At 46.1% G+C, this 22,493-nt stretch overlaps 1 protein-coding gene across 1 annotated transcript in view; it reads left to right on the top strand.

Moving 5' to 3' along the window:
* The window catches only part of IQCA1 (IQ motif containing with AAA domain 1), a 102,247-nt gene that overhangs the window by 72,268 nt on the left and 7,486 nt on the right, over nt 1–22,493 (top strand). The window contains 6 exon segments of the mRNA XM_069021450.1: nt 2,668–2,729; nt 5,659–5,741; nt 8,125–8,232; nt 11,152–11,351; nt 19,830–19,916; nt 22,210–22,387. Of these exon segments, the coding sequence (XP_068877551.1) occupies nt 2,668–2,729; nt 5,659–5,741; nt 8,125–8,232; nt 11,152–11,351; nt 19,830–19,916; nt 22,210–22,387 (718 nt within the window).

The following is a 22,493-nucleotide window of genomic DNA, read 5'->3' as shown; positions in this document are numbered from 1 at the left end:
ATGGGAGCACTTTCCTCTTGTTGATTTTCCCCAGGGGAGCCAACAAGAATCACAGAGAGGAACAGAATGCAGGGACAAGGGGGAACAGCTTCCAACTGAGAGGAGGTTTAGATGGGATTTGGGAAGGAATTGTTCCCTGTGAAGGTGGGGAGGGCCTGGAGTGGATTTCCAAGAGAAGCTGTGGCTGCCCCATCCCTGCGAGTGTCCAAGGCCAGGCTGGATGGGGCTTGGAGCAGAGCCTGGGATAGTGGAAGGTGTCCCTGCCCATGGCAAGGAGCTGGAACTGGATAAACTTCCAAACTGGCCATTCCATGATTCCATGACCCTTGGTGGCTGTAGCTGCAGCCAGGATTTGTGAGATCACAGCCAAAGGGTGACACAGATCCTCCAGTTTCAACAATTTCCCTCAGTGAGACATTTGGATACCCTCTCCCTCCTGGTGCCATTCCAGCAGCACACAGTGCTCTGGAATTTGGTCTGAAATCAGGTTCTTGGTCTGCTCCAACCTCTGAGCTACCCAAAACATTTTGCTGAGCCCACACAGCAAGAGAAGGCACCCCGCTGGGCACAGGAGACAGCCCTGTGTCCCAGCTCACTCCATGGGAGTTCTCAAAGCACAAAATCACCAAAGGATGGCTACACAGAAGCTCAACTGAGATCTCCGAGAGAGGAGCAAGGAGATTTCCATTATAAACACCGAGCGTGTTCACATTCATTAAACATTATCATTTGCTAAATAAAGCCATTCCCAGTAAGACATTTTGGAGACAAGCCATTGTCTACAATTCCTATTTGCCCTTATCGCATCTCAGCCTGTGCCAAATTCCCCACAAATGCTGTTGTTAATTAGGAAAACACATTTTTCCTCTGCACAGTTCATTTTTGTTTTGCTCTGGAGTTACTTTATTGGTGAAGCTGCCTTGAGGACACTACCAGTTGGCCAATAAATTCAACATATGCTTAATGTCTTTACATAGGTTGAAACAAGCTTTTCTTCCCAGCTGGACCCCAATATATGTAATTTCTGGCTTGTTGGAAGAGAGGTTAAAAAGACAAAACAGGAGGAACAGCAAAAATAAACCAGTGACAGCCTCAATATTTCCTCAGTTGTTAAAACAGCATGGCAGATGCTTTCTTCTTCCCATTCCTTTTCTTCAAAACAAAGTCCCACTGGCACATTCTGATGAATATTTGCTGCCAAACTTATTTATGTAACAAAACCCGAAGCGTAGCTCTGCAGATACAGCGTTGTTTGCATTACCCTAACCCAAGACTTAAGAACATCCCCTTTTCCCACTTAGCTGATCCATATAGTGCTGAGTTTAGGCTGCATTTTCATCTGGATTATCTTTGTGGCATCAGGTGATTGCACCACAGGTTATTTATGTTGTGCCTGTCCTTGAAAACCTAAAATTGATGTATTCCTGAAGGCTGCTGATCTACTTCTGTGAAAATGCCCAGCATTTTCCAGATAACTGAATAGGATTTTTTAACTCAACAACACAGCTTCCAGAGCTCTGCAGAAGTATTCACTATTGCAAAAAAAGCAAAGTAAATGACTGTATTCCCAGGAAAGTGAACATAAACTTTTGGAAAGAATAAGCTGTCTTGTTCAACTAAGCATTTAAGCACGTGCTTAAATTTAAGCTGTTGGAGAAATCCCCTGGTGCACCAAGGTTTCTGAGTAAACAGTTCCACTGAAGCAATCCTGAAATGCTTTGCAGGACCGGAGCTCAGACACCAGTGGTGGGCACTAACGTGGATTAATGATGCCCTCTCCACACTACTAATTATCCCTGACTATATTTATGGCTCCTGAGCTGTAATTAATGGAGGGGCTTGACAAGCCCGAGTCACATCTTCCTTATTTATGTTTGCCATGAGTTTTTTTGCAATACGTAAAGAAACGAGGCGCACGAGTTGAAATCTTTCCGTGGTGAAAGTGTGGTGAAAATATGAAAAGAGCAGGTTGTGTTTTTCTGACCTCTCCCAGCTTCTTCCCTGATGCATTAGGAAGGAGAAGGATGTCCAGTGGTTAGGAGAATAGCCAGTCTCAGGAGCTTTTCCCCTCAGGGAAGCTGCTTATATATTTTACTGCAATATATAGATATTAAAAATAAAAAAGCATGAACAGTCTCTTGAGTAGCTACTTGGACCCCACACCCTTTTCCTTCCTACTTCCTTCTTGGGCAAGGGCCATATCCCCCCTCACCCACAGAATTGTGCTCCAGAAAAATCAGAGAGTAAGAATCACACAATTGGAAAAGGTCTCTGGGATCATCGAGTCCAACCCTTAAACCTGCACTGCCAAGGCCACCACTAAACCATGTCCCCAAGTGCCACAGCCACACAGCTTTTAAATCCCTCCAGGGTTGGGGACTCACCACTGCCCAGGGAAGCTTGTGCCAGTAAAAAATAATTGTCTAATATGCAACCAAAAGGAAGGAGAGGGGCTTTTTCCCTTTGGAGCAAAATGGCCCTGGGATGCTTTCCTATGTAGCCTCACTGGAAGCAGGGGGACTGCTGGTTAAGGATCTGGTTTTTTCCTTTGGGCTACATTCAAACACTGAAACATTGGCTGTTCTGGCCCTCACTTTGCTTCAATACATTCAAAAATATTTATCTGTGCTAAAGTCACTAATTACTGCCTGGTTTTGTGGTCCTCAGGGAAGCAAGGCACCTGGGAAGAGAAGGATACCCGAGCTGGAGAGAGATCAGACTCCTGACAGGTAAAGAGAGAACCTCTCTGCATCAGATCTCCAACATCAACCTCAGTTCACCTCATCCTCACCAACAAACACAAATTAAAATCCCTGTTGTGCTACCACACACCCCCAGGACCAGCCCCATCACCTCCAGGCAGGTTAATTCCAGTTTGCAGAGCTAAGCACACGCAGCATTTCAGCAGGATATTGGCCCCGTGCACCTCTTTCCCCTTCTCTGCAGGTGCAGAAGCACCTGGCTGGTTTGTTTACTGTCAGATTTTCCATCCCAGCTGGAGCCTGATAAGGGATGCTGCAGACAGGCCCCTGCACTCTATAAATCCCCCTTCCTGGCTGAGCTGTAGTGTACATGTCATAAATCAGTCTGATGGATCAGTAAGAGTCCTGGCAGACCTGGCCATTTCTGGTAGACCCTTGCTCTTTGAAGCACCCTTATTTTATTTGGAGGATCAGAGAGGATTTCTCCTCCTGAGCTGCCATCTTCAATGGGAGTGAGGTGTTCCCTGATAATCTGGCCATTTTTCACCTGTGCACACAACACAGACACCTGCACAGAGATGTCACCACAGGGACCAGCTGATCCAGGAGCAGGGCTGGAGAACAGCACAAACACCACCAGTGGGATTCACACCAAAAACCCTTTTGTGCAAGAACAGCAAGACCTGGACTCGATCATTTGGGTGCTGGTGATGCCTTAAGAGGCCTCCTAGACACAGAGACTAGACAGGAGTAAGGGAATAAAAGAGGTATTTATTTGAAAGGCCTTCAAAGGTACCCCCTCGGGGCCAGAGGCTACTGCCAAGAGGGACCCCAAGATGGACAACAGGTCACAAGTTCTTCACACTTTTATAGGTTTGGTTCATTTGCATAGCAGGGTTAATTCTCCAATTAAAGCTTCAGTTAATGATGTCATTCCCTCAAGCTTGCCCCCCACTTTAGAAGCTTTTGGTTTATACTTTTGGACCTAGGACAGTCTGAGTGTCCTTGGAGAGCAGGCCTGGAGAGGCTTTGTTATGTCTGCCTGGCATGAGAGAGCAGAAGTGAACAGGCTACAAGGAACTTCAGAGTTACACACCAGGCAGTACAGAATTTGAAAAATAGAAAAGTTAAAACCTAAGGCATCACTGGCACCACACAATCAGCCAAAGGTCTCCTTACCTGCTTTAAAATATAAAAAACCCTCCTCCCCCCTCCAAGCAAATATTTAAAATCTATGTCTCATGGATTATAACAGAGCATAACCTCTCCTAAAGAACAGTGCCAAAGTCTAATAAAGATGCACATATTTCCCTGCTTTTAAAACTACTCTTACACATACCTGCTTCTTTATATATAAACTTTACATTCAGCCAGCTGAAAACACAAGCTTTTTAGTAGCTGACTTTTTATCTGGCACTCTGGCTCCATGCTTTGCTCTTCCCTGCTGAGCATTTCAGGAATAACCCAGAGAAGGGATGAATAACTCAGATTTCATCTCCATTTTGGCCCAGTGAAGGGGGCACAGGGAGCTCCAGTCAACAAAGACCGGTCACATCACACTCCCTTGGAGGAGGCTCAGGACATGCATCATTTAACTGGCACAGTAAAAATAATAAACCAGGAAAAGTAGAAGTCCTGCTCCCAGCAGAGCTGCCAGGTTAGTCCCATTCCATCTTCTGCCTGTCTAATGATGCATTCTCAACATAAAACCACTGAGGATGAAAGCAAGAGTCAGAGCAGCAAAATCAACCTTGTTGAAGGTGCATTAAATTTTGGATTTGCTTATTGCTACTCCTACATTAATCGTGCCACTAAGACTGCATAAACATAAAACTCCTCAGCTGAAATGGAAAAAAGGCTGCAAACCTCAAATTATACCTGCAGGTTTATTGTAGCGAGACCAGGACATCCTAATTAAGATAGGTGAGAAAGAATAATTGAGGGGAAAGAATGAGAAAAGTGTACAAAACCACTGAGAGATCAGAAAAGATTAAAATCAATATTGTTTATGCTGTCAGTACACCAAGAATTTCTGAAAGGTTTATTCTGTTTATGTCATCCTTGAAGCAGTGTCAATCTATAGAACCAAGTGCCAAAAGTGTCACTGAAATTAATACTTAGAACTCCAAAGGAGAGTGTGGAGAAGATCCACACCAATGGAAAAGCACACACAAATTTAAGCGTTTTAACTCCTTCATTATTGGCAGCTCCTTCCAGCCACTAATGGAGACAGGGAGAGACTTCCTCTGGGGTAGTTTTGCCCATTTCATGGAATCCCAGAATGGTTTGGGTTGGAAGGGACACCCTTAAAGCTCATCCAATGCCACCCCCTGCCGTGGGCAGGGACACCTCCCACTACCCCAGGCTGCTCCAAGCCCTGTCCAGCCTGGCCTTGGGCACTTCCAGGGATGGGACAACACTTCCACAGAATGTTTTTGCCCCGACCCCACTTTGGCCAGTGTGACCACAACACTGCAGGTGGTGGATCTGAGTGAGGCATTCCCAGTGCGTTCCCAGGGAGATGAGGCTGTCTACTGCCAACACAATAAATTCCAAGAAGAATTAATGAATTAGTACTAATTGGAGAGCTAAGTGAATAGGTATAGTAGTGTTAGGATTGCCATTATTGTGTAATTTAAAAATAATTTCCCAGTAATTGATATTAATGAACAAGTCCATTACACAAGTCATAACTGATCTGGCATCACCTGGAAATGGGTAAATGGAGTCAGCAGGAGAGGGGGACACAGCGTGGGAGGGAGTGAAAGAGATTCCTCACCACAACACAGAAAACTGGGCTTATTGATTTCCCACTGATGGCACTAGTCACCGCTACCTCCGAGCCCCGAAGTGCATTTATAAAGCTGGGCAAACATAAATAACTCTCAGGCTGGCTCAGTTCTGAGAGGACTGAGCTTTTCCTGACAAATTTCTGAGTGATCTCTCTTGCCTGCAGGACCATTGATTCCCTGTACCAGGAACTTGCAGAAGCAGGATTGCTCATCAAAGTCAAGAATGTGAATCTCTCTGACTACATTGGTAAAGTACCCCTTTTACAGCTAATGTGGTGCTTGATTTAACCAAACCTGCAGCCATTCCACCTTCACTGACCCCTGCTTCCAGTCAAGACTGAGTTCAAGAGTCGCTGCACTTTCAGGAATTTGAATATCTAAAGCCAGGTATGCAAATCAAGTCTGTTTCTGCAGGGCGCTCAGGGCCTTTCACTTCTGCTCCTGAACCCAGGACCTGTTTGCAGAGCTGGTGTTTAACTCCAGGCACCAACACCTGGAAGCCTTGAATGGTTCTGGGTGTCACAAGCACTCTGAGGTGGAACCAGAACAACCTTTAAGGAGCCCTTGCCAGGCAGTGGCAAGACAGTGCAAGTCTAACAGAGCAGGGGTCATAATCCATGCAGAACAGCAAAAATTGTGCCTCCACCTTTTGTTCCTTGAGCAGAGAAGGCTCAACCCCTCCCCTGCACCTCCCTGACTGCCCATGAACTCTGAGCAGTGCTTTGAGGCATATCTGGCCCTTCATTTGGGTGAGATGTGTCTCTGCCTAGTTCTGCATTTCACACTCCTCTTGTCTGGTTTCCGTTACCGGCAACTGCAGCCAGACCTGCTTATCTATGCTCTACACAGAAAGAAGGGTAAAAAACCCCAAACCCCACATTTTCAGACTGCAGAGGGGTCTGACACCATCTCCAGGAATATTTGATGGCACACAGTGAAATCACAGCAGCTTAACAGCCAAAAAAACCCCCAAGATTCAGTAGTTTCAAAGGCCATGGTTTGAATTTGCAGCCATCCAGAAGCAGCAGTGCCACAGGCTGATAGTACAAGTCCATGACAGAAAAGCCAGATTCTCTTCTACCACCTCCAAATGCCATATATTTATCAACTCTTAGAAGTACCAGTTCAGCCTCCAGAGCCTCTGCCCATTCCTCTGAAGAGTTGTTAATTCTCTGAATTAACAAGTATCCCATCCATTTCATGCTCTTTAAGACATGAAGTAAAGGAAGATTTCCATTCTTCCTTTGTTCTCCCAGCCCATCAAGGTCACTTTTGTCCAACAAACATTCCCCCACCAAAAATGCTTTTAAAACAGCACATCTCCAACCATTTTTTTAAACCCAGAAAAGCCTCTCTTGAAGGGTCCAAAGCCTGCAGAGAAAGAAGTCCTCATCTGCTCAGCCTTCCAGGGCTGAAGCCTAAGGAAGGTCAATTCCAGTTCCTGGGGAAAGGACAAAGAGTGGAACTGTGCTACACAGCCAGTAAAGGCACTGAAATGTCCCCCCTCTATGACAAACTGACATCACTGAACTAATTTTCTTGGTGACCTTATCTAAATTAGTCAGAGAATATCCACTGTGATTTATGTGCAGTTGCAATTAAACCCTTTGATGCCTTCTAATTAAATCTGTGAAGATTAATTCCTATCCCGTTCTTTTGATTTCTCCTTAAATAAAAGATAAAACCTGAAATGAATTTTATTCTTCAGAGAGGAGGGGGCAGTTGCACCAGGGCTTGTCTGCCTTTTTGCCCCCAAATTACACCTCCACTTTCTTAACCACTGCTAATTTACCTCTGCTCCAGAGGCCTCTTGCCCTCTGCCTTTTTATCTCCAGTAAAACATAATATATTATTATTTTTCAATAATAATCACCATGATGACGTGTAATTTATGCTAAAAATAATCCCTGACTACATCACAACTGGCTTTCCTGCTTGTGGCCCATCCTCCTGGATCTTTGTTCTCCAGCATGTCTTGGATATGGACTTTGACAGGGCAAGCAATGTGATTACAGCTCTGTAACCAGAGCCAAGGCAAGATTAAATCGTTTCAGTTCACATCAGGGATTTTTTTTAGTTTTCTTGGGTTGTTTTGTGGAGGTTTTTTTGAACAAAAGGGAGGAAAAAAAGAGGTGAACTGCAAAGCAGAGAGCCCCACCAAATGAGGTGACACGCTTACACGTCTAACACGGCCAGTAAGGAGCTGAGATAGGGCCCAGCCAGGGAAAAGCTTGTTAAAACAGCTTTTCCCCCTTTTTGAAATCCTTCTGAGAGTGCATGGTTCACTGGGATTCTAGCCCTGCAAAATCCCAAATCCAGGAATCCTTTGCTAGCAGCGTGATTTATGGTGCTGCTAATGATTCTTCTCCACAAAGTTTCTTTAAAAGGTTACTCGAAACCGACTGCTCTCTGCTGAACAACTTCCACAGCCTGTTCAGCTTAAATTTTCCTTTGCAGTTCACCTTTCTCAGGGCCACATTCCACCAGAATATTGCCCAGCTTGAGTCCCTGAGCCTGGCTTTGCTGGGTTATGTGTTACATCCCTGTTCTGTGGCAGCTCCTCATTCCCTGACTTGTGCTCTTTACAACAGCAGTGTCACATTTATTGAGCTCCTGCTTCCTCCTCACAGGCTACTACGACTGTCTGAGGAACATCCCTCGCCAGGCAGGTGCCCAGCCCATGCCCTCGATCCCAGAAGTGAGACAGCTCGTGGCACTCTATGGAATACTGCCCTTGGGTAAGAGCACACCAGCAATTCCCAGAGGGCAAAACACATCGGGGTGGGGGTGGGGGGGCTTTGCTTGCTGTCAGAAACATGCATTTTCCTGGCTTTGACAGGGCCTGAATAGTCGTAATCCGAAGCATTTTGCAGTCTAGTTGTTTGTCAATGAAGCCTTCGGAGTGAAGGCTGGATCATTTTAAGAGCGCAGGAAAGATCGTGCCACAGGCAGGTCTCGCCTCGCCAGCCCATCTCTGTTTGCATGGCAACAGCTTGTGACTGGCAGCACAGCAAGGGAACCACTGGGGAAAGATAATAGCTGAAACAAGCTCCAGTGATCAGAATTAATCAAGTTAAGGGAAGGGCTAAGGTTGCAATTTACCTTTTACAAGCTGGCTGATGTTCCTCAGCGCAGCACAACGCAATCGTTGAAGGAATTTGTCTGGATACATTTTGTACGTCGCAGAAAACACTTGGAAATGCCCTTGCAGTTTTAATGCCAGGCTTAGCCAATATCTAGCAAGGCTTTGCTGGGTCAGGTTGTTTGCTTTTAATGGAAAATCTATCCCATATTTTACTTGCAAATGGCATTATGCCAAACTCCAGTGATTGCAAGAAGTGCCTGTCTCAGGGGCCTTCACTCAAAACCTCGTTTGTGTCCCTTTCCACTCCTGATTGCGTTTTTCAGCCTCGATACTTCACTTGCATCCTTTTTCATTCCTGACTGGATCTCAGGGAGATTTTAACTAGGCATGTCCTCCCCCAGCCTGTGTCAGTGTCTGCTCATCCCCTTTAGAGGGCAAAATCACCAACATCGGCCTGCCTCCCATCCTGGAAAACAGAGCAAAGCTGACACAGAACTTCTGCTTTGCCCTCCTTCCAAAGGCCAGTGCTCAGGTTATTCTCTCTTCAACCTGTGATGCCTTAGGTTTTAACTTTTCCATTTTTCACATCCTGTACTGCCTGGTGTGTGACTCTGAAGTTCCTTGTAGCCTGTTGACTTCTGCTCTCTCATGCCAGGCAGACATAACAAAGCCTCTCCAGGCCTGCTCTCCAAGGACACCCAGACTGTCCTAGGCCCAAAAGTATAAACCAAAAGCTTCTAAAGTGGGGGGCAAGCTTGGGGGAATGACATCATTAACTGAAGCTTTAATTGGAGAATTAACCCTGCTATGCAAATGAATCAAACTTACAGAAGTGTGAAGAACTCATGACCTGTTGCCCATCTTGGGGTCCCTCTTGGCAGTAGCCTCTGGCCCCCAGGGTGTGCCTTTGAAGGCCTTTCAAATAAATACCTGCCTTTATTCCCTTATTCTGGTCTAGTCTCTGTTTTTAGGTGGCCTCTTCAGGCATCACCAGGATGGGGCTCTTCCCACCTGGAACACCCTCAGCTGGTTTGGGGTGAGCCCTCAAGGGCTGACTGAAGGTCTGACTGCAATCAGCTGAGAGGGCTCAGCAGTTATCCCTGTCTGCACAATGTAATTCACATATCCCAAAACTGCTCCAAAGCTGTGTTTTAACACCATGTAATCTAGGGAAATCAAGCCCTGAGACAACCTGTAATCAAGAGAACCCAAAAATTCTAGGGAGAGGAGACCCTGGACTAGTTAAACAAACAAAAGGTATTCGCAAGAGCAGTTTGGAAAATGCCTTTGAGTAACAATAGATATTACATGAGCCAAAAAAAAGGGCACAGGAATGGTTTCACCTTTGGGGTGATACGTTATGGATGACATTTCACTTAATTGGTCTCCAAACTAGTTCATCATGAGATAATTGTGTATCATAGAAGTGGAGGTTTTTCTCAAAATAGCCACCTGATGGCAAGGAAAGCCGCAGCTTAAATGGCATTAAGAAAATTATAAGCAGCTGAAAGGAGAAAGAATAGTAGAAGCTATACTTCATCCTTAACACAGAGGAGTCTGCTGCTCCCCTCCCAATAAATCTTTGTGGAATAGTAATGGATTGGTATGGAATGACCAAATATTAATAAAGCCTGGGTGGCTGACAACTTCCTACAGCCCGCACCGTGCTGGAATAATGGCATTCGTCTCTGTGCTCGGTTCACTGTCATTTATTTGGGATGTTAAACCATCAGATAACCACCCTGATTGGATTTGTTCTAAATGCCAGCAGTCTCCATTAACCCAGAAGGCTTCTCCAGGCTAAGGCAAAGGCTCCCTCTGCAGCCCATCACGTTTGGGGCCAGTTTCCCCCTCACAATCTGATGGACACCAGTCTGAGACACCTCCAGATGTAGTGGATGCTCACACAGATTTTCAAATACGTGTAAGCACCACCACTATTGACACAGGACATCTTCAGGCATCCAAGCAAAGTGAGCTTGGACTCCCAGTGGGCACAGAAAAGCATCTGACATTTCCTGCTACTTCCACCTCCGGAGATTCACCCATCCCCAGTTCATGTGGTGACAGCTGCAGGGAAGACAAGTTCCATCCTCATCAACCACCTAAATCTGTCTGTGCTTGTGTTTTCCCAATGCTAGGCTTTTCCAGGTGATGGATCATATTTGTCACAGCCCAGGATGAATTCACCTGGAGCAGCCATGGAAACAGAGCTGGAAATGCTGAGCAGTGATTGCTGCAAGCACACAAGGGAAGCGCAGCAACCCTGGCACTCACATTTTCTCTGGTCTCCCAATCATTCTTTTAGCTCACATCAGTTTAAAACTGAAGTTTTCCCATCAGAAGGTACAAATAAGAGTGGATGAGCCTTGTTCCAAACAGGGATGTTAAATCTGCTGGGCTCACAGCTCTGGTTATACAGAATTGAGCTCAAGAGCACTCATGCCATAGCAAGGAAAGAATTAATTCACGTTATCAATTATTTATGGTGAATAAAAAAGGAGGAATCATTCCATTACCTTTATGGCAGATTTAAATGAAAGCAATAATAGTGCCTTATGACTTTTTACAGGTTCCCAAACCGTCCATGAGAATGCTCCTTTGGTGAAATCCCTGCTGCTGGCGGGACCCGCTGGTGTTGGAAAGAAAATGTTGGTCCATGCCATCTGCACAGAAACAGGAGCCAACCTCTTCAACCTCACGCCTTCCAACATTGTTGGGAAATATCCAGGCAGGGATGGTCTGCTGATGATGTTTCACATGATCCTCAAGGTATGGTGTGTCTTGGGGAATTCTCTTACAAAGGTGGCCCGGTTCTTTTGTAGGACAAACAGGGAATTGTAGTTTCTCCGTAACAAGGAGCATCCACACCTTGGACAAAGCTGTTCAACCCAACTGAAATTCCTTCCCTGCCTTCAAGTATTCAAAACATCAGGAGGAATTTCTTCATGGAAAGGGCTGTCAGCCTTTGGAAGGAGCTGCCCAGGGAGAGGTGGAGTCCCCATCATGGCTGGAGGTGTCCAGGAACAACTGGACGTGGCACTCAGTGCTCTGCTCTGGTGAAAGGTGGTGATAAGCCAAAGGCTGGACTTGATCATAGAGGTCTTTTCCAACCAAAATGGTTCTGTGACTCTGTGAAACCACTTGTTGACAGCCAGTGTGTGCAGCTCTGCAGAGGATTTAATGCCCCTGGAGAAATCACTGGAAGCAGCCATATTTTTCACGTTAGGATTTATGGGAGCTTTGTGTTACCTTGAATATGAAAAGCAGCACAGATAAAGAAATTCTGTTCTCTGTTTATGTGCACATCAGCCAGGAATGCTTGCCATGCAGCATTTAATCAAATGCTAGGCTGGGGGTGGTCAGAAATTTCCTCTCTGGGACTGCTGCTGGACAAGAGCTCTCTCCCCTATATTGCTCTCTGTTTACCTATCAGCAAGCTCTTCAAAAGGAGGAATCCTGGTTCAGGATTACAGGAACAGAAATGTATGAGAAGTCTGGAAATGAAAGCAGGCATATGAACTGTGAAGGACATAGCCCAAACCCTCCTAAAAAAAAAAAAAAAAAAACAAGAAAAAAATTTTAAAAGACACTATCCTGGCAGGATTTCTTCCACATTCTAAGTCCTCAGCATTTCTGCTCTGGATGGGAGCTGGTAAACATTTCCAGACCAAAAAATAGTAGGAAAAAGCCAAACAATAATAGTTTTCCAGTGCCAGTGGTCTACTAGAATTGGTTTGCTGGGGATTTATCAGCTGTATTTTATGGAATCCAGTCTTACAGAAGGTTTTGGGACAGGTGCCTCCATGCCCAGAAAAGCCACGTTTCACAGTCTAGAGCAAAGCCAAGGGAAGGGTGACAGCTCTGTGATCACACAGATCACACACCTTTGATGCTGTGGCACTGACACTGGGCCTAGCACTCCCTGACACAATTTAGAGCCATTATCCTGAGCTAGCAGTCCCTCTCCTCTGCACATTTCACCTTTCTCCACTTCATTTCTCTGCCCTCAGCAGTGGCAGAGCTCAGGTCTGGCTGCAGGCACAGCACGCGCCGTCCTTGCCCTCACAGAGTCCCTGCTAGAGCACAAGGACTTTGAGCATAGGAGAAATGAGGGAAGACTTTTTACCCCTGGACAAGGTTCCAGCTGAAGATAGCAAGGGGGATTTTTGCATACTCGAAAATAATATGTACAATAAGAGGAGCATGCATAAAATGTGTATTTATACACATTGATAAGTAAATATACACACACACCCCCCATGTATCTGTGTGCCTACAGGTACATACAAACCCTTACATTTCCCCACATGACTTAAAAACAAATGGAAACACTCTCCAAACCCTTCCTCAAAACCATGGGGAGCAGTCCAAGATTATTTCTCTACTTAAGCTCTTGCAAAAGACAGTGACATTTCAGTGAACCTCTGAGAGTTACGGGGATGGAGTCACTCAATCCCATGGAATTGGGGCTGTCCAGGCACTTGCTTATCAAAAGGTGACTCATTCCAACTGCAACAGCAGCTCTGCTTCAAACTGTGCTGCTTTAACAGCAGAGCCAATGGCAGAGCACAGAGTTTTTCTTTCCTGGATGTTCAATCCTTCCCTGGGAGGGTGGGCAGACCCTGGCACAGGGTGCCCAGAGCAGCTGGGGCTGCCCCTGGATCCCTGGCAGTGTCCCAGGCCGGGTTGGATGGGGCTTGGAGCACCCTGAGATAGTGGAAGGTGTCCCTGCCCATGGCAGGGGATGGAACTGGATGGGCTTTAAGGTCCCTTCCCAGCCAAACCATTCTATGACCCCATGACACAACCCTAGCCTGTCCTAGCATCATTCAAACCCACTGTGTTCAATTTTCTTTCCCAGTTCCTTTCCCAGAGGTTGTTTCACCTCTCCCACCACATTCTGTCCCCATGGCTGAGTCACCAATACATCCCCATCTGCTGAGGATTTCAGCTCAGACCCTGTAGGTTCTCAGAGCCAGGCTGGAAGCAATCCTGCCCCCACACAGGCTCTCACCTGTGCAGTTACAATCCACCTCTTTTATTCCTGACAATGACACATGTGCCTCATTTCCCCTCTCTCTGCTCCTCAACTCCATGCAGCACTAACTCAGCCAAAACCTGGCCTGTATCTGCAAGAATATAGCAAACACTTTAAAATAATTAATTAGTCCCTGCTATTGGGCATTTATGAGACCACAGCGGGACCCTGTGTCCAGTATTGGCCTGCCCTGTTAGACACAGGCCTTGACAAGCAGGTCCAGAGGAGAGCCACAGAGATAAGGGGGGTGTGAGACACATCTGGACAGATCCAGTTGTTTCAGGCTAAAACAAAGCTGGAGTGAGAGGGAGTTTAACTGCTGTCTTCAGGGACTTCATGGGATAATACAGAGAAGAGAGTCAGACTCTGCCCAGAGGTGCACAGCGATGGGACAAACAGAGATGGGCACAAGTGGCAGCAAGGAAAATAGTTTAAGTATTAAGGAAAAAGTTCTACAAGGAATCAAAGGACAAGGAATCTCCTATATCCTGATTTGCAGGATTTTTCTGTTACCCAAGCTGAAGAAAGCACAGGGGCAACACACATTCAAAACAAATTCCTTGACAAGAGAAAGGCGAACGGTGGGAAAAGCCTGGGTTTTTTTGGATTATTGTTGTAAGACTACACTGGACAGTGGCACACGAACCATGGAAGTCACATGGAAGTTGGTATCTTGCAGCTGACATTTTGTAATTAATATTCCCAGCTCTCAAGTCTTCTCTGACCCACCACAGTACCCCTCGTTAGAGGGCCCTGTGTGCAGAGATCACTACAAATTCCCCCCATCTCCATAATCAGACACTTCTGGGCAGGTTTTTTGGAAACAGCAACTGTTGTCAAGTGAGCTTTGTACTCCAGCTTCCCAGAAATGCCTTTGTGGAGAGTTAGTCAAGCAAAATACAGACCTTCCACTCCAAGCTGTGAGTGAATGACAGGAAACATGACAGTTCTTTCCCTCTTATCTTAGGATCCACACAACCACTGTTAAACACCAGGATTTAGTAAATAAGGATTAATGGTGCTCCGTGATAAAGGTGAAGTCACCTCACACTTTTGATTACCTATCTTATGTGCAAACAAAAGAGTTTCTGTAATGAAAGGAAACTCTGGAGAGCAGAAAATGACCGTTAGGAAACTTTCCTTCCATGACTGAGCGTTGGCTGCTGGCAGTTGTTCCATGGGAGACGCCCTAAACAAGTGAATAGGATTGGGGAAAAAATGAAACTTTAATTTGTTTCAGATGCAAAAGCCATATTCTTTTTTCCCCCCTGCCCTCCCTTTTTCAGGGAGGAGACTTGCAGAGGAGACACAGCAGCCCTGATCCCAGAGAGGCTGGAGTGTTAGTCCAGGCAGGCATTTTAATGTCACACAGAGGAAATGACTTCTCATACCAGAGCAGGGAAACACCAACATTTCAATCTGCCTATTCAGAGGAGATGTAAGGGGGATTGATATTGAATAGGAAAACTATTGAAAGAGGCTGCAAACACCAAGCCTGAGTACTTGTGTTCTCCATAAAGCCATTGCAAATTCTGCCAGGTCAGCTCTGCTTCGGAGCAAAAGGGGAGGATCTGTCTCCAATAGAGAAGCACTTCCCAGAAATCCCCCCCAAAACAAAACTCACCCTTTCAAGCATGAACCAGAACATGCTGGAATATTTCAATTAAGCCCCATTTCCCAGCCTGGGCTACCAGCTTGTGCCAAGCAGTCGTTTGGCTCTCCTATGTCCCCACAAAACACCACAGAGGCACAACAGCTCACGGAAAAGACGCAAGGAAGGGCAGCGAAGGATGCACGGAAACAAAATCAGATCCAGAAAGGATCGAGGAGAGAGGAGAGAATGCACAACTCAGTGACACAAAAATGCAGGTAGTTCATGAGGTTTAACTGCAGGGCAATAAAAACGACAAGCAAAACGAGGCAGCCGGGGGGTTAATCACTACCAGAGGGACACAGCCCCTCTCAGCGGCTTCATCCCCTCTGCCACGGCCACAGCAGCACACAGAGAGCACATTGTGCCCAAAGTGCGTGGGGGAAACCTTATTAGTGCAACACTGAAAGGCTGAAAAAGGTTGGGAGAGAGGTGGCCAGGAGGCAACACCAGCAGGGAAGTTGTGTGCGTGTGCTGTGCAGGAGTTTCGCAGCGCAGCGAGCTCCAGAAATATTTCAACACCATCAGTGCTGGGGGACTCTTATCAGGCTCTTTGGGTCTGCTCTTTAGCAAGTCAGAGCTGACTGTACAAGTGTTACACCAAAAAAAAGGGATGTGATGGAGTTTATTTAAGATTAAATGATACAACCCCAGCATTTAGAGGCAACAGAATTTTGAATTCTGTCGTTAATTTTTTTTTTTCCCCACTGTTTCAATGTTCATTTGTTCATGACCACTGCTGTATTGTCCCTTCAGACAGGCTGAAGAGCCAGGTACAGCTTGTCCTGGTACACTGGCAGAATTCTTTGTGTGTTTAGCATTTCCATGCCACACCAGACTCTTCCACTACAGCTAAAATTTGGGAACAGTACAATGAGTCTTTCTTCCAACATCCAAAATAATTCTTTTCTCGGTGCAGCTCGGCCAGCTGGAATCCTTAGAACCTTGAAGTGTTAAATTTATCACCAGTGTTCAAATCTGCAGTTATTTCTGTGAGAAAGCAGCTTTAACTTGTGTTACTCTAACGTTAAAAATTAAATTTATCCTGTTCCAAGTCATTTGCTGCCTCACAAACCAGAATACAGTGGCATCATCACTGGAGCCCTGGAATATTTACCTGGTGATGCTCCCACTGATAAGGTCTAATCACAGGTTTCAGTGCAGCATTTCTGGGTGTATAAACTACAGAGCCCTGAGCAGTTTTCAGCAATAGCTTGAGCTTCCAGAAAATCTTGGGCCTTTTAATAAAAAATCCCATCAAATCCTTTAAGTTTGGAGGAGCCTTGTGCACATGCAAAGAATCAAATTTCTGCATTTTCAAGTGTAACAATTTAACTGTTAAACTCTGGCTCTCAGGTTTGGAAAGTTGAACCCAAGGCTCTCAAAAGTACTGTCTGATCTTTGATGACTGCTGAGAACAGGATGAGAGAGGGGTTTTTATATTTTCCATAATGATTTTTCTGAAGAGCAAATCTCAGTGTGGTATTAGAAGGGTTAAGGGGCCATCTGCTGGCAGCTCCAACAAATTGTGGGATTGCAGCAAGGCTAATAAAATTTCAATTACAAATTAATTATGTACAGTGCATTTAATTATCCATGGATTCAAACTGTCCGTGGATAATTCAAATGGTGCCCTTGCACGGGGGGATACACAGTCTGCTACGGATCTGCCAACCATTTAAATTAGATGCCAATGGATTCTGGGTGTCTGAGCTGGATTTACAAGAAGAAACAGCCAGGCCCAAACAGAGCATGTTGAATTAGGCTGTATTAATGTCTCTTAACACCTGAAAAATCATGGAATGATGGAACAGTTTGGGTTGGAAGGGACCTTAAAGCTCACCCAGTTTCCCCCCTGCCATGGGGCAGGGACACCTTCCACTATCCCAGGTTGGTCCAAACACCATCCAGCCTGGCCTTGAACACTTCCCAGGATGGAACAGCCACAGCTTTTCTGGGCAACAAATACATGCAGGCCATTTTCTACATTCAGCTCTTTGCCTCAAAACAGAAAACACAGAGAATTCTCTCTCGAAGTGCCAAAATTGAGGTTATTCATTATATTTCCACTTAGCATGGAAATAAAGGGGGCAAAGAAGATGGAAGGTGTGACAACAGCGAGCAGTTCTTCTGTAAGAGTTAAAATGAAGGTATAACCCAATTTCAGACTTCAGGCTGCATTTGAGGGGTGCTGCTCACGCCAGAAAACATCTCCAAGCCAAACAAGGAATATCTGCACCTCCCAGCCTGTGGTGACCCCACCGAAAGGACAACAAGGACACAAGCAGAGTCCAACCTTTGCTTTTGTAGCCTCTGTAACCTTCCCCTCACCCTTATTTCCCTCTCACACCCCACTGCAGCATCAGGCACTGAACAGGTTTTTTAGGGATGTACACAAATGCAAGTGCAAATCTGTAGGACTGGCCTGCATTTCCCACAGGTGTCCCAGCCCTTGGCCAGCAGGATATCCAGCAGAAATTCCCAGAGTGTCAGGCTGCTGCACAACTCAAGGAAAGCCACAAGTCACCATCTCAAATGTCCCTTGTGCTCTGCAGGTGTAGGGGGATGTGTGGAGGTTTCGGAATGTGCCAAAAGTACCTCTGGAAATGGACAGATAGGGGATAGATGGGACAGCACCCGGCCTTAAAAGGCAGGGATTGTTGCTGTACAGTTTTCATCTGTCACTGCATTCCAGCTTGTGCTCCACACACTCCTGGAATAAGTGGTACCCCTCAAGCTGTACGTGCAGGAAAAGATCCCCGTAACTGCTGAGCCCACACAGCAGTTCCTGCAAGATTTTTGTATTATCTCTTCTGATGTGTTGTTTTCAATTTTTTTTAATCTTCACTATTAACACTAAATATTTGAGTTCCCTGCCTTCCAACAAAGAAAAAGCTCAGGAAGGACGTGGACCTGTTGGAGTGAGTCCAGAGGAGGCCACCAAGTAGATTAGAGGGATGGAGCACCTCTCCTACAAGGAAAGGCTGAGAGAATTTGGCTTGTTTGGCCTAGAAAAGAGAAGGCTTTGGGGTGACCTCAGAGCCCCTTCCAGTGCCTGAAAGAGCTACAAGAAAGATGCAGAGAGACTCTTTATAAGGGCCTGGAGGGACAGGACACAGGGAATGGCTTCCCAATGCCAGAGGGCAGGGATGGATGTGATTGGGAAGAAATCCTTCCCTGTGAGGGTGGGCAGGCCCTGGCACAGGGTGCCAAGAGAAGCTGTGGCTGCCCCTGGATCCCTGCAAGTGTCCAAGGCCAGGCTGGACAGAGCTTGGAGCAGCCTGGGATAGTGGAAGGTGTCCCTGCCCACAGCAGGGGGTGGAATGGGATGAGCTTTAAGGTCCCTCCCAACCCAAACCATTCCAGGATTCTACAATCCAGCTGTTCTGGATTTGGAGGTATCACTTGACATATTCTAGGACTGACCAGCTGCCATCAATAAAAGTGTCACACACTCAAGGTGGCATTGCTCCCACTTCAGCCCACCACCAGCACAGCAAACAAACTGAACAGCCCTCATTTCCTGTCCCCTTCCCCATCCCCATCCCTCCTCTACAGCCACGCTCCCTCTTTGAAACACAGCCACAAAAATCAACTGCGGTGCTGCGAGCAATGATGCTCACAACTTCATTCTTCCTGCCTGGCTGTCAATCAGACAGGAGCTTGTGATGTACACAGCCCACGGATTTTGTAAGCTGCCTTCCTGAAAGCAGCAGTTTCAACTAGGGGGAATTAAAGGGGGGAAAAAAAAAAAAACCAGGCAGGATAGAAGGATGCTGTGCCTCTCTCTCTCTCGTTACTGCTGACTCCTCGAGCCATCACTTTTGTTGCTGAGCGAACTCTGAGAGCCACTGGAAAGTGATTAAAATTTGGCAGCAGAATGTCTAAACCTCTGGAATGGCTCAACCTCTGGCGTTTCTATAGCAATGGGGAAGAGTGCAGGATGTGGAAAAAGCCTGTAGCATTGCTGCCATCCTGCTGTGAACCAGAGGTATCGTGCCTCCAACTTTGGAGCAGGAAAACCCATTTTTGGACTCACACCCCTCCCCCCCTCCCCCCTTCAAATTTAATTCTTGGGCTCACTGCAAATTCAATGCTGGGGTTTCAACCAGAAGACTGACAAGCTGTTGCTTAAAGATTAGTGCCCTCCCCTCTCATGCAACAGCCATGTCCTGCCTGTCTCCCCATCCAAAAAACCAGGGTGGGATCCCAGCCTCAACCTAAAGCTGCCTTTGGACTATAATTTTCCACTGAATACCAAATCTGGGCTTCCTTTTGCAGGAACACAACTGAATCTGTGCTGAGGAATTAAAGCTAAGCAGACCAAATGCTCCAGTCTGGGGTGGGCTCTTAATGCTCAATTCCTAACTGGAAAGAGTTGGATTTGCCAAGGCTGCTGAGCAGTGCCATCCATGAGTGCTGAACATTCCTGGGCATAAAAAATAAGCCAGGATAATTGAGCTGCTGAAATCTGGATTCAAAAGCACAGTGCCAGGCTCCCAGGTATGAAAGTGTAGCCGTTTTAACTCCTGGCCTTTTCTCCCCCGTTTTCTCGTAGGTGGGCAAGGAATTGCAGCCTTCAGTCGTGTGGATTGGAGGCACAGAGAGATTATATTCCAAAGGGACACCGAAGGGAGAGGAAGAGGTGAGTTCTTCTTTATTTCAGTGCAGGTAATTCCTCCTGTTGCACGACATCCCACACAAAGGAACAAGTGCATTCCTCAGCTGAGCACATACCACTATGACCAGACCTGCCAAAGCTTGCTTGATAATAGCTTGTCTCACTAACATTTTTTTTTTTTAGCTTTTAAGAGAGTCTTGTGACTTCTTAAGAGCCCCCAAGAGGTCACATTTCTCTCTTCCACCTATCCTTGCTTTATTTAAAAATAGTCCAGTCACTGCTCATCAGTGCACTGGAAAGTAAAAGGGAATAATGGAGAATTTCAAAATATGAGGCAAGAAGCTCCAAGTTGAGATGAGCTTAAATTGTTCAGCTCTATTAATTTGTGAAATTGGATGGAGCCAAAGTGAACAATAAAGTAACGAGGATAAATTTCCACTGCAAAAACAAAGAGCCTGTGTTAAATAGTTACAATTACAGATTATTTTCTTTGGGTTCCCAGGAGTCCTAATGCCACTGCTTCCATTCTTCCCTCTCCTGTGGAGCTTCTCCACTGGAAAAAAATTTTTTTAAAACACTGCCCAACAGTCACAGCAACAAAACCACAGCAGAGGGCAATTCACCCCAATTCCTGCTGCCTGCAACATATTTTGCTTTTAGAGCTTTATGTGAAAAATTAAACCTTTTTTCTTAGGTTGTCTGTGGGGTGGTCACAAGCCTGCATTTTGGAAAGGCAACATGAGGCAACCCAACCTTGGATGGGGCTGTTCCTTCTGCAAGGGCTGCGTGAGGAGATGGGTGTGCAGTGATCGATGTCCTCAGTGGTCCCCACAGCGAGGGGGAACCTTTCTCTTGGGCTCAAATCTTGGCAGGAAATGCAGATGGGGATTAAAATTAAGATTAGGGACCAAAGATGGCCTGGATTGCTCAGGATCCTGGTCTGTTTAGCCATCAGTGGGGATGGATTTCTTGTCCTGCCCACTTCAGAATCCAAGGTATCACCTCTGCCCCTTTTACTCATCCCAAGACCTGCAGGCATTTTAACAGAAGGTCTCTTCCCTGGGTGGGAGTCTATTGGCTCCAGGTTTGGAATCCCACACATCCCAAGTTGTTCACAGGACATGCAGCATTTGGAGGGGAAAGCATGAAACTGGAGGGACAGACAGAGGTCAGTGGCAGTCTGGGGAACCTTCCTTAGGAGTGCTGGAATTCTGGAGAGTCATGGAGTGGTTTGGGCTGGAAGGGACCTCAAAAGTCACCTTGTTCCAACCCCATGGCCAGGGACAGCTTCCACTAGAGCAGGCTGCTCCAAGATGAGCTAAGCTCAGCCTTCAGAAGCCAAAGCTTCTGAAGCTCACCCCAGGGTGACATTCCTGCCACCAGGACCGAGGGATACTTCATCCAGGAGCAAAACTATGAGCTGGCAGTGTCACCCCTGCCAGGAGCAGGCCCATGCCCAGCCCTGGGGCTAAGACACGCTCAACTCATCTTGATGAAGTAATTGGCACACCTGGAAAAATGCACAGCATGACTATGAGAAGAAAAGGAATGATCCACCAGATATATAGTGTTAAGCATATTTAGGGAAAAAAATGCTACTCTACCCCCCAAAACTTATGGGAAAGCTTATTGATTAACAGTAGTGACACCATAGCAATCGGATTAGGCTTCTCCAGCCAATATTCCTTTGAACGTTATCAAACATAACCCTCCAATAACAGGTTTTGCTCAATACTCATCTGTTCTGTAAGTAGTCAAATATGTGTTACAAAGTCAAGTAGTAAATTATTGCAAAGACATGAATCCTGAGCTCCCCAAACCTTTGTTCACAGAACCTCAGCAAGTTAGAAACCACAGCAAAAAACAGGAAGTGTATTTTTCACACTTAGAAGTCAGAAAATCATAATCTCCAAGAGCTGGGAGGGTTCCAAACGAGGTTACAATCTTCTACCTGCTGAGGTTCATCAGGTTTGCAGGTCCCTGCAGTATTTCTCCTTGAGCTGGAAATAAGGATTTCCTTCTTTAAGTGAGTTGTTTCCTTCCACCTTTGAATAACTTGAGCAGCAAACTCAATAGTGAAAGGCACCGGCACAAACCCACAAAAACAGAAGCAGAAATCAAGTGTTTAACCTGATTTTGAGGAGGCAGAATCTTCCTCCTTGTGCTGGTATCTCCTCTGCTCATACCACATACAACCAGGCCACTAAAAACCCTCCCAAAATCCTGTTGCAGGCAGCAGGTACAGCTCCAGCTCATTAACTCGGAGCTGTCAGCATCGTTAACAACTCTTTCCTCCTCGAATTTCCACGTGCTGCAGATGAACGCCAAACGCCTGGCAAGGATGCTGCCCCCGTTCCTGAGGGCTCTGAAACCCAAGGACAGGGTGCTGCTCGTGGGGACCACTGCCAGGCCCTTCGATGCCAATCCGGGACCTTTCTGCAAAGTCTTCCAGAAAATCATTCTCGTTCCTAAGCCTGACTACCTGACAAGATGTGGCAAGTATTTCACGTAGTCCCCGTGGTTATTCCTACTGTTTAAAGTCCGTGTTTATTGTCTAGTTACCCTCAGAACTGATCTTCAACTCAAGTCATGCCCTTGGTG

This window comes from Aphelocoma coerulescens, chromosome 7, assembly GCF_041296385.1.
Source record: "Aphelocoma coerulescens isolate FSJ_1873_10779 chromosome 7, UR_Acoe_1.0, whole genome shotgun sequence".
In the NCBI taxonomy this organism is placed as follows: Eukaryota; Metazoa; Chordata; class Aves; order Passeriformes; family Corvidae; genus Aphelocoma; species Aphelocoma coerulescens.
Note: the sequence above shows the minus strand (reverse complement) of the source record. Positions and strands in the feature narration are given on the sequence as shown.